This window comes from Crocodylus porosus, unplaced genomic scaffold (assembly GCF_001723895.1).
Source record: "Crocodylus porosus isolate Cpor-Errol unplaced genomic scaffold, CroPor_comp1, whole genome shotgun sequence".
Lineage (NCBI taxonomy): Eukaryota > Metazoa > Chordata > Crocodylia > Crocodylidae > Crocodylus > Crocodylus porosus.
Window position 1 is genome coordinate 995,895 of NW_017728897.1, and position 13,115 is coordinate 1,009,009.

Below are 13,115 nucleotides of genomic sequence, written 5' to 3' on the forward strand. Positions count from 1 at the left end.
GTCATTTTTTAAATCAGAAAACACTAGGATCCCTGTTGATTAGGTAGTAGAGGGTACAGCAGTTTGGTGCTACTCCCGCCTCACTTCAGTGAATTTGCATTGAGATGGGATCTGCTGTTTTAGCACCTATCAATCACTAACCTACATAAATTCCAACTGTTCATGGATATATGGAGCTCCTGGGCTCTGCAATGCACAGAAATTGGTCATACCCTGTTGCTCAGTACTGCCAAACCTTGCCAAACTGGGCTGTGGAAGTGACACTGCCAAGAGGTCTTCTACAGAGAAGCATTATTCCCTAAATGTGTAGCTCCTATAGGGACTGATCAATATAGGTCAGACTTCAGTCTGATGTTACCTTTTATTTAAAAACTGCAACTAAGCCTGATAAACTCATTCCCCTAACTTCAGCCAGACTGAACTGGTCAACTTTACAGTACCTCTGGAACAAATGACCATATTGTTGAGCCACTACCTGATGTCCAGTCAGTAATATAAAAAAAACAAACAGCAATATTAGGCACAATGCATACAGATATAGTACAGCCTAAATCATGCATTTTGCTCCATGGAGCAAAGCCTTCTAAGCACTAAACACTTAATCCTCCCAGGACTAATAACAGACACTCAAGTCCTTGTGCAATTGCTTTTATAAGACAAACCAAGAACCACTTTGCACACAAGTCAGCAAATCAATAGACAAACATTCCCAAGGAAGCCAGAGAATATTCTGACTTTAAAACCGTGGGTAGCTTACAAGGTGGAAAAGATCAGGGATTAGGTTTTGATGCATAAATTCCTGGATCTCTGATCTCTGCCCTATCCCCTTTTCCACAATGGACCTACATGCTCCATTCCAATGATATTTACCTGCCACTGTGAAACACTATAAAATCTTCCCAATCACATTAATCGTGAGTCTCTAGACCAGTGATTCTCAGTCAAGGTACCATAGCACTTCACAATTCCTTGACAACAATTCAATGGTGCCATGGGGTACCACAAAATGTTAGTACTGTTATATGTACAAAGTTCACACGATAAAATAGAGATTTCAAATTGGAATCCACAATGTTAAAAATATTCTGCCCTGTTGCGGTCCGAGTTCTTTACAACAGAAGACGAATTGTTCTATTATTTTCCTGTAGTTTTCACTTGTTCTTTTTTGATTATAAGCTGGCAGTTTGAAGGGCATCGCAAGTCTAAGACAACTGAGAACCACCACTCTAGAAATTCACCCATTATCATAGGTAATGAATGTTTGATAGATTAGTACAGAACTAACTCACTGCCTAGGCAGAGAAACAGTTTTACGTGGGGATATTTAAGAGAATCTTAGAACTTGAAAATATATTCCTTTTGATTAAATGGGACAATACCTGTAGAGCTGCAATGAACTTTTAAAGGTGCATGCACACTGCACATACACATACAGCACATACATTCATGGTGCAACAAATGTGTTAATTGCACCATAAATAGTAACAGTACTACACGTTCAGCCAACTTATAGCACCATAAAGCAGGAAACCATTCGCAAAGATATTCTACAAAATACATGGAACATTTTTGTGGTCCATTTGTACAGCACCAACAACTGAATGTGTAGCATGCTCTACTTGCCATGGTAGTGATTCTGTCGAATTTGGCACAAACATTCACTTCTATTGCTAGAAAAAACAACATATTGGAACACATTAACCAGGAGTCCTGAACAGCATTCACAAGAGAATTATCACAGGAACCTAGCTCCTGGCAGCACTAGACAAATTCCAGAAAAGTTAAATTTAAAAACCACTATTACTAAAAATATTAAGCCATACCTTTTTAGATTTATTTCTGAGTGTGTATCCTCTGTACCAACCTGTCAGGAGACAACAAAAATATATGATTCTTCACATACAGTAATTCAACATTCAGAACTGTTAGCACCACCCATCCCCAGTCTCAGCACATTTAATCTGTCACCAAATTCTGCTAGTGTTACTCATCTGACTCTAATGACACTAAATGTGAACATGGTCAGTGATATTTGGCCCTATAACACATCATGTCATAAGAATGTCTTTTCCTATTATGAAATGGGCTTGGCCCATTAGCTGGAACAGTTTTTCAGCAATATTTATTATTTCCTATTAGGGATGCATTTAGAGATCCCAAGTTGGAACATCTCTCTTATGTTGGGTTCAGTACATCTATATTGCAAAAGACTACCTCTATCTCAGAAAGCTGTTAGCTAAGCAGCCCAAATGTAAAAGGGTTAAACAACAGATATATTCTTACATTTGACAAAGAGGAAACAGAAACATGGAGAGAACTGGTCACATAGTGAATCTATAGAATTGGGATCTGAACACACATCTTCCAAGACCAAACTACCCTTCTTCTCAACTGCACTTTAACTCAATTCTCCATGTAGACTGTTCTCAAACTTTAGGCTATACAAACTGCTTCTCACACAAGATTCCTTTTAAGGCAGGCTGAAAGAGAAATTCGTAGAACATCGTAATTTTAAGAGACAAGGACAAGAGAACTGTTTGCCTCAGATGTAGATATTATTTCTCTTTATTGACTTTGCGACAAGGTTCAGTAAAGCATAAGTTACAGAGTAATAGCTGTGTTCTTGCAGACCAGAAGTATATCACTTCTGGCAGAACATTTCTTCCTTCTTCGGTATTTGGGGTTCAGCCAACATTTTGATTTCAAGGTCACTGGAATGCAAGAGTATGAATGAATTAGTGTATTCTGTCAGCTGCCCAAAGTGAGCCTTACCTAGCAGCTGGACAACTAAGCTCACTGGAGTATAAGGGTGGCCTTTTGGGACAGAACTGGAACTGGCGGGATCTGGGTTGCAATACCACTCCTAAACAGATTCCCTCATCAACCCAGAGCAAGCTGCTTCACTTCGTGCATTTTTCCTCTCACCTGCAAACTTGTGATTACACCATTTACTTTCTTCCCCACCATTTGTCTTGTTGATTTAAGTTTGCAAGGCTTTCAGGGCAGGAATGACATCCCGCTAGCTTTTGTTCATTTCCAAGTGTAAAGGCCCAAAACAGCGGTGGGCCTCTAGATGCCAATATGCCACAAATTAAAACAGCACACACTTGAAGATCCGGTTTCTTTAAACATTGACCTGAAGATCCGGTTTCTTTAAACATTGACCTGAAGACCTTGCATCACTGGCTGTACGCTTTTGGGATAGGCTGAACAAATTTGCCTTTTCTTCGTACTTAAAAAAAAAAAAAAAATACCATTACAAAGGTCAACTCATTCTGCTTCCTCGGCTCTTAACAGTCACACCAGTGCTGAATACTGTCTTGCAGAAAAGATTGTGCAGTATTGTTATCTACCTTGCAACAATGGTACTCAAATAGATGATAATGCTACTGCCCTAAGAATCTTGCACTCTGATATATGCACAGACAAAAACAAGGGGGCGGGGGAAAAAAAAAAAAAAAAAAAAAAAAAAAAATCAACACAAGGTTGGGGGATTAGTTGGTAACAACAGAAAGGGAAAAAAGTGGTAGGATGCATACAGGCAGAGTTTTACATTTGGCTGGGACACATTTCTACTACAGTCTTGTATGACAAGACTCTACTCCTAACCTTTAGAGAAGCTCAAATGTCAGAAGTCTCCCTAGTAGCTATAAAAATCAACCTTTGCACTCACAGCATCTCCCTCTTCCCACAAGCCCCTGGGGTTGGGAAAAGATACTATTCTTTCTGCAGGATATTGATGGGATTATAAATTCATTGTGGATTAGATCTGGAATGAAACTATTTCAGTTCTCTGCTTGGCTCTTTCAGTAATTCATTCAATGGTCTACTGCAAGTTATTTATTGTCTTGTCCTAAGCTCCTTAAGTCCATGAGATGCTTTCCAGCAACCTGAGTTTGCTTTGGCACCGACCTTTAACCTTTCTATGCCACTATTTTCCCATCTTTAAAAATAAGCAGATTGGTATTAACCTGATTTTCTAAAGCACTTTGAAATCACTGAAGGAATAGCCTATGTGCATTATATTATAAAAAGCTGTATTCCGTCTATCCTGCTCATTCAGAATACGCTTTTAAAGTCCAATTTCCTCACGCTGTGGGGAATGCAATTGTGAGTATACTCTAAAGATGCTAAAATCACGTGCCAATGTGGAGGATACATTCAGACTACAGAACACCTATTGAGGGCCAGGGAGATGAACTGGTTTACCCAAGGTCACACCGAGACACCTTGGGCAGAGACAGATGTAAGTTTTAACCACAAGGGCCTTAACCACAAGAGCTTCTTTCTTCTCTAAAACAGTGCACTGTTCCCCTCTTTTCCAGTGTACTACAATGCCTATCACTATATGGCACTGCAGTAAGGAAGTTACAGCTTTTTTCTTTAAAGAAGAAATGATTGAAACAAAAGCAGAACATAGGCAACATGCAGTATAGTTTGTATCTGCGTGAAATTATTGGGCCACCTCTCCACAGCTGAACTAACATGTTCGCTCGCTCTCCTGCCATCCGTAATTTTCCATAGATGGCAGAAGCAACTGAATAGAGAATAGACTGCACAAAGGATAGAAATTAGTGAATGCATGCAACTGCCTTGGCCCGCCCCCCTCCCCCATCTTCTGGCTAGCATTCCAATGATGCGGCCTGGAGTAGTCCGGACCAGATCACGGATGACTACGTGGCTCTGGGGTCCAAGCTTAGAGAGTTGGGGGCCCAGGTGCTCTTTTCGTCCCTCCTCCCGGTTAGCGGAGGCCGTCAGTGGCAGTGGCATCCACGAGGTGAACTGGCGCCTCTGGAGTTGGTGTCGTCACACCGGATTTGGCTTCCTGGACCACGACCCGCGCTTCAGAGCAGAAGGCGTCCTGGGACGTGATGGTCTCCATCTCTCCCCCAAAGGTAAGAGTTTGTTTTCTTACAGGCTAGTTGACCTCCTCCGGCAGGCTTTAAACTAAGTTTGTCAGGGGATGGGGATCCACAGGAGCAAGAGAAAACTCAACCAGATGTAGGACCTGCCCAGGTAAGAGCTCAGGTATATACCAAGGGACCAGTTGTCTCTCAGGGAGGGGGGTGCCCAGGGCTCCCGCAGGGAGATTAAGGTGTTTCTTCACTAATGCAAGAACCATGGGGAACAAGGAGGAGGAGCTTGCTCTCCTGCTTGCAAGTAGTAAAATTGACCTGGTTGGCCTAGTGGAGACATGGTGGGATGAAACTTTGGACTGGGCAGTAGACATAGAGGGCTATAGGTTGTTTAGAAGAGACAGGAAGGGGAAAAAAAGTGTGGGGGGGTTGCACTCTATGTTAAGGAACAGTATTCCAGTTCTACCTTCTAAATGGGACCAGAGGAAGGCTTAACTGAGACCCTGTGGGTCAAACTTCAAGGAGGCCGGGGGGGGAAAGGAATCTGGCGGTAGGGGTTTACTACAGGCCACATCAGGAGGAAGAGCTGGATCTGGGATTCTCCAGGCAGCTGGGGGAGGTGGTCCATGCAAAGGATGTTGTGGTCATGGGGGATATGAATTACCCCAACATCAACTGGGAGGAACAGTCGGTTAGGTCGAGCCACTCACGAAGGCTCCTGATGCGAGTCCAGGACCTGCACCTCATGCAGGAGGTACTCGTCCCCACTAGGGGAAATGCCATACTGGATCTGGGGATGACCTGGTGGGGGACGTGCTAGTACAAGGGAGGCTAGGGGACAGTGATCATGAAATGATCCAGTTTGCTATTCAGAGAAAGGTGGGGAGGGTAACTAGCACAGTGCAAACGCTTGACTTTAGGAAAGCCAACTTCGCTGTGCACAGGGCAGTAGTCAGGGAGGCACTCGGAGCCCAGGGAGTAGCTAGTCTGGGGGTCCAGGAAAGGTGGTCCTTCCTCAAGGAGGCTATCCTTGGGGCGCAGCAGGACACAATTCCTCTCTGCAGAAAGGTAGGAAAAGGGTCCAAGAAACCTTCATGGCTGAGTGCGGATATCCAGGCTGGCCTGAGGGCAAAGAAAAAAAGCGTACTGGCGGTGGAAGCAGGGGGCAGGGACAAAGGAGGAGTACACCTCCCTGACCCGAGCTTGGAGGGATTTGGCAAGGAAGACTAAAGCAGCACTGGAGTTTAGATTAGCTTCTGGGATTAAGGATAACAAAAAGTCCTTCTTCAAATATATAGGTAGCAAGAAGAAGTCTCAGGGTAACATTGGACCCCTACGGGGCAGGGCAGTTGGTGATGGAGGCGCGAGAGAAGGCAGAACTCGTCAACAAGTTCTTTGCCTCCGTGTCCCTGATGAAGCAACAGGCAGAGCCAACCGCACCCTGTCCTGCATCAACAGGTCCAGAGAGGTCTTGCTCCCCCTCTATGCGGCACTGCTCAGGCCGCAGCTGGAGTCCCGTGTCCAGTGCTGGGCGCCACACTTCAGGAGGGACGTGGAGAACCTGGAGAGGGTCCAGAGAAGGCCACTCATATGGTTGAGGGCCTCTGTGGCCAGCCCTATGAGGAGAGGCTGAGGGACCTGAATCTCTTCAGTCTCCGCAAGAGGAGACCGGGGGGGGGGGAATCTTGTGGCTGCCACAACCTTATCAGGGGCCAGCAGCAGGGACTCAGGGAAAGTCTGTTCACCAGGGCCCCCCTTGGGGTCACCAGGAACAATGGCCACAAGCTGAGGGAGGACAGGTTTAGGTTAGATATTAGGAAGAACTACTTCATGGTAAGGGTGGCCAGAGCCTGGAATAGGCTTCCCAGAGAGGTGGTGCTCTCACCTTCCCTGGAAATCTTCAAGAGGAGACTGGATAGGCACCTGGCTGGGGTCTTGTGACCCCTCCCACCCCCAGTGCTCCTTCCTGCCCATGGCAGGGGGTCGGACTTGATGATCTGTCTAGGTCCCTTCTGACTCAGTGATTCTACGATTCCCTGAGCTAAAATGAAGTTTTGCATTGAAGAAGTCTGCAAAAGTTCTGAAAAAGCACAAGTCACTTGGAAAGGAACCTCACACTGCAGCTGCAAGGGAGCCACTTACCTCTTATTACCACTGGATGAACAGTGGAACATATGACACATTTAATCAGTTCTCTCTGTTGGCCAATGGTAGCCAACAAAAGGGAAACACTGTTCCACTCAAAAAGCACACACTGTTGCGCAGCAAGCTACCCATACAGAACAGACATGAAAAAACTTAAATTTATGATTTATAGTGGAATGCCAAATCCAAAACACCTAGCCTGACTAAAGTGTACATTTCAGAGTGAGGAGTTTATTTCAAAAGGGTGCAAGGATTTCTTAGGGTAGTATCCTTTACTGAACCAACTATGTAGCTGGGATAAAATTAGAATGTCTGACACTCGAAAGCTCATCTTTCTCAAGTCTCACATTCAAAAGTTTGTCCAACTTCATGCCAACTACATAGTTGGTCCAATAAAACTTATCACCCTAAGAAATCCTTGCCACTCACACGCTTTCTGGACCATCAAAGCTACAATATCACTCTTACACTTTCAACAAGGGGGGGAATTCTGCAAGGAGACTCGCTCCTTGCTGATGCCTCACAGTTAATGAATAAGCCAGTCTGCACTGAGTTCTACTTAAAGGCAGAGCAAGACAGAACACAAATCCTCCAAGATCAGTCTCAGTGCAAGCAATGACACAATCACTGAACATACCAATTTAGGCCTTGTCTGTGCTGAGTATCAGTCCTGATTACAGCTGTTCTCCAGTGCTGCCTGCCAAAGTTGTGATAAGCCACAATTTGCATTATCCCAGTTTCAAGCAAATAATGCCTTGCCTATACTACAGGATTGTGTAACCCCCAGGTAAGTACATCACAGGTTCCCTCCCTAAGTGGTACAGCATATCCGCCTGTTACAGTTCCAGCTAGGGAGCTTTCACTTCTGGAGGTCCCCAGTTCAGTGTCTGGTGCATTAACCAAAAGGACTACCATCACACTTACATTGCTGCAGCTCCCCTGGAGCTGTGTAGACTCAGTATGGACTGAAGTCCTCAGTGGGCATGTCTACATGTGCTACTAATTTAAAGCAATGAACTCTGGTACATATTGCATCAGAATTTATAGCTCCCGGGCACACTGTTTGAAAGTGTGCCCAGGACCGCAGCATGTTGAGCTGGGGAGGAGCAGCCCCAGCTGGCAGGCAGCCCCAGCGGTCAGCCTGCCAGCCTGGGGCTGCTCCTGTCCGGCTCTACATGCTGCAGAAAGGCTGGTTGGGGCATGAGGGTATTTCAATGCAGGGCTAGCCAGCAGGCAGCTCTCACATTGAAGCGCCCTCATTACCCACCCAGCCAAGGCATCATCTACATGTGTTACTGCACACAAAAAAAATTCTGCAGCAAGATGGTACTTACAAGTATTAACCTGCTGTAAAGTTAATTAGTTTCCTGCGGCCTAATAGTGCTAGACATGTAGACACTGAGATGTTTACTGTGAAGCCAATTAGGCAGCTATGCAGTAAATGCTTCATGTACACATGCCCACAATGAATTAAAATCAACCATTTGAGATGGCATTACCTCTTGCCCCCACCCCCCTCCCAGGTGGATTTTAACCACCATTGTCAGGGAGAATGCTTTCCAATAACCTTATTTCAGGCCTGCCCAATATAGTATTTCTATAGTAGATCAGTATTTCTTATTCTCATTATTATTTCTGAACATCCATTTAGTAAGAGGGAAGAAAACACTTAAATGAAAGATATACCATGACATCAAAAACTGAATCCCTACAGGTGTGAATTGCAGTAGAGAAGTTGAGCCAGACATTTTACTTCAGTGTCCAGACAGGAACAAGGATTAACCTGGGTTTATGCCAACTCCAGGGGATCTGCTTATAATTTAAAGTTGCTTTTCATCACTGGCAGACAATAATGCAGAGCAACAGCAGCACTCCATCTTCATCTACTCTACCTCACATTTAGCTTGTTGCAGTCTTGTCCAAGCAATGACTTCCCTTGAGGGTCACCTGTCCTTGATGTGCAAGAGCCAGTCCACTAATTTTACAAAGGATCAAAATCCCCTTTGCATGATACTCTACCCCATGTCTGATAGTTTACCCTCTTTCATCTCACCTTTCTCTTGCAAGACTTAGCAAGGAACACCTTGTTGTACACCCTCTCAGCCTGCAGAAAACTGCACCTCAATATTGTCTGAACCAACTGCACTTTACTTGATTTCACAGCTTTCTCTTCTCGCATGCCTCTTCCGATCACTTGGCTGTTATGTCTTCAGAGTTATCCAGCCGTTGGAGATTAAGATAACATTTATTGTTAATATTGAAACTCGGTGCAAATTTCAACCTTGCTGTCTTCTAATCAAGAAACAAACCATGCATTTCAATGCTTTCAGACACAGTGGAGCCAGCCAAAACACCAGATGTGGAATACAAAGAGCTTTCAAGGTACGTGCCCAATATAGAAACCCACACCACATACAGCAAGAGAGAGAATACACTTAGGCATTAGCCCTTTAACCAAGAGGAGGAAGAAGCAAGGCCAGGAGGAAAAAATACCAGGTCTCTGTGGCTGAAAGAGGAGAAATAAAGATTTGTAAATGCGCAGATACATCAGTTCAATATCGAAATCGGACCAATATAAAGAAAATTGATTGCATCAGAAATCAGCCTGATGTGGCCGATAAATGCCTGTGCGTCCGCCCAGCTGCAGCGCAGCATGTAGGCAGTGAGGAGCACAGCGAGGCAGCTTGTAGAGCTGTATGCAGCTCACAAGTCTGGTGTGCTGGAAGGGGTGGGGGAGGAAGGGATGTGGGGGGGGGTCAGATCAAGGCCCCCATAGTGAGGGAGGAATGGAGCTAGGACAGGGGATGGGGCAAGCCCAGCTGGGGCAGGCAGGTGGGCACGGAGAGAGGAGGGATGGCTCCTGCCACTGCGGGCTGCTTGTCCGGGACCCATTAGTTCGGCACTCACCTGCTCCCACCACTCGTCCAGGAGGGCATGTGCAGATCTGGGGGCAGATGTCCCGCCAAGGCAGAGCGGGGCAGAAAGAGCCCCATGCAGCCCTGGCCCCAGCCTGCCCTGTCCTATGCAGATCCAGGGTCACACGCCCCTCCTCCCCCATGCCCTCAGACAAGCGGCGGGAGCAGCTGGATGAATGGGTGAACACTAGACCAGCAGCTCCTAGACAAGCCGCAGCCTCATCCCATGCCTGCCCCAGTTGGGCAGTGCTTACCCCAGCCCCAACCGACTCCTCCCTCATCGCAGGGACCTTGATCTGCCCCCCACACCCCTTCCACCACACCAGACTTGCCAGCTGCATGCAGCTCTTCAAGCTGCCTGGTCAAGTACTGGAAATCGGATTGGTACCAGCCTCCTTAAAAATCAGCTATCGGTATCAGCCCCAAAAATCTCTATTGGTGCACCCCTAAAGATCTGCAACACATTTTGTATCTTTTCTGTTAACTCATGGGTTCTCATTAGTATGCTGATCTTATTTTCAAGTGCCTAGGGTTTGGATTCCCAAAGTCCATCTACTTCAACGGAAATTTAACACCCTGATCCTTTAGGAAGACCTGGAAACACCACCCTAAGTGCTCTCAAGAATGTTACTGTTCACCAGAAGAACTCCTTTCAGCTGAGCACTGAGATGTAGTTTTAAATGTTAGGGCAGCTTTGTCTGTTCATTCTTGGGGAGATAATACCTGGACTATATTGAACGTGAACCCTTCAGAATAAAGTAAGACTTTTGCAGCTATAAAAGTCTGGTGATTACCAGGCTAGGAAACACATGTCTGGAAACAAGGATGTTCAAAGTTAAGTTCAGGAGTGAAAAGAAAAATACAGCCATAAAGAAGCCACAAGAAAGCTCACAACAATAAAAAGCAAACCAATTTGGTATTTTTATGCTGGATTTTCTTTTCTTTTACAGGGAGGGCAGGCAGGGGAAGGGACACAGCAATGCAAAGTAGTTAACTTCTTTAGGAATCTCCAGGTCTCACAAATGCCTGGAATGATTTTCCTCAGTCTTTTTATTTGTACTGCAATACTACTCAGTCATGAGTAGGCCCTGGTTTAAATTGCAGCCCCAGCTTACAGTGTGGCAGTTCCTTTAATCCTGGAGTTCCCCCCACACGGGAAAAATTGTGACATATTTAAAACCATATTTCACCTCCCAGCCATCAGGAGCAAGTGGTGGGGGTGGCAGGGCCCCTCCACCAATTAGCAGCTGGGTATGGGGGGGAACTCCAAGATTAAAGGAGTTGCCTGCCACGAGCTGGGCCCACAATTTAAACCAGACCCTAGTCATGAGACTGATGCCTCAGTGCTGCAGAACTGCAAGACACTAAGATGGTCCCTGCTCCACAGAGCTTGCATTCCACTCTCCATTGAAACTCTAGCTTGTGGCATTTCCGGCAATGGGACATAACATTTGAAGGCTCACTGACTATTCTCAACAGCTTCCCTGTGAAAGGGGCAAGGAGGAGATGACATAATTGAGCCACTTTGTAAAAAACACTCTTTTTGAAATGTGTAGGAGACACGCAACTTCGTAAAGGCAAATTTTAGGTCTGAGCTACTCTGCTCTTTGCAAAAGCAGTTCACCATTTGGTTCTATTGCTGGCTACACTTTGCCCCCACTACTACACACACCACTGTAAACACAAGCCTCAGCATCATAATCTGCTTTGACATGTAGGATCTGGCTGGCTGTTTCCAATGTCAAGGTCAAAAAGAAGTAGAAAGAGTTCAACTGGCAAAACGCTAAGCAAGCAGTTTGCCTTGCACAGGAGAAATATCAAAGGGAGTTTTGTACTCTGTTTTTTGTTTTAAATAAACCAATGCTGTTAGTGGAGCTTTCATCACAACTTGTATTCATGAAAGACAATTCAGCTTTTGGGGAGGATAGAGAAACCCCACCAAATGGACAGAGGATTAAGTGAGTGCATTCTTTACAACAGTCAGTGGCCTGTATTTGGTTCCCAGCAGCCCAGTTAGAGAACTTGATTCCAAAGGCTCAAGTATTAATCTCGACTTGAACCAGTGTTAGAGGAGGTTAGTGACATGCTCTGTAGACCTTCCTTCCATTTAAATGGGACAAGCATCCAGCAAGCAATGTACAATAAGAACAGGGGTCTAAAATACTAGTGATGGAAGCTATCTAAAAAGCTAGATAACTACACCTTTCAGCAGTACAGCTAAATTTGCAAATAACTTCAGTGTGATAGGTGCAGCAGAAGATGGAATTATTTTCTTCTAAGGGATCTCAGTGCAAGCATGTTCAAAAAGGATTTTTAACTTACCATATCTGGAAACAGCACCTTGCACTGGAAAATCCACTTTCTCCCTGCTATTTAAACTATCCTCACTACTAAGGAGGATCCGAAAACACAAGACTTAGCCTATGGATGTGAAGGACAGAACAGATACTAGCCTGCCTCTTCATAACGCAACTGGGACTACCTAACCAGAGCCAATGGGAATAAACTTTAGGTGGATCAGCACAGCAGTGAGAAGTAACAGACACAAGCAGGAAAAAAGATTTTAAGAAAGGAAGTGTCATTAGTATGCAGCAATCAACTTAAGCAACACAAAAATAGCAAATAAAAAATATTTGCATTCAGCAGAGGGATGAAAAAATTCAATTCATTACAACCACAGATCAGCCTTTGCCAATACTCTGCCAGATTGGGAAAGGTCAGAAGCTAACTTCAAAACTGTTCTCTCTCTAGTGATCCCAAAAGCTCCAGATTTCAGCTGAAAAATTGGATCTGAATGTAGTATCCCAATAGGAGGTTGGTGAAAAAGGAAAGAACTTTCCCCAAAGAATTTCAGAAATAACTAAGAAGTTCTTTCATTTTAAGTTTTTAAATGGAAATTTTCTTGGGCATGAAGAAATCAGTCCAAAAAATAAATAAATAAATAAAACCAGAAAATTCTAATAAAAACATTTGTTTCTTGAAAAAGCAAGTTGTAAACATTCAAAATTAACCTCTAAAGCGTATTCTTCTGAATAGCCAAAGCGGTCCCATCTTGAGTAGTCTGCTGGACTCTATCCAGAGTATTAGCAGAGAGCGCATAAGGCCTGGAAGTAATGAGATCACTGAACTGTGGCCAGCTAAAAATGAGCAAGAATCTTTTCTACCAGCTTCAGATATCAGGGGAAACCAGGATGTTAAC

The 13,115-nt window shown here is 44.7% G+C and overlaps 1 protein-coding gene across 1 annotated transcript in view; it reads right to left on the reverse strand.

Moving 5' to 3' along the window:
• Nucleotides 1-13,115, reverse strand: part of DOCK5 (dedicator of cytokinesis 5) — a 127,812-nt gene that overhangs the window by 81,441 nt on the left and 33,256 nt on the right. The window contains exon 3 of the mRNA XM_019556563.1: nt 1,824-1,864. Within this exon, the coding sequence (XP_019412108.1) occupies nt 1,824-1,864 (41 nt within the window). The remainder of the gene's footprint in view (nt 1-1,823; nt 1,865-13,115) is intronic.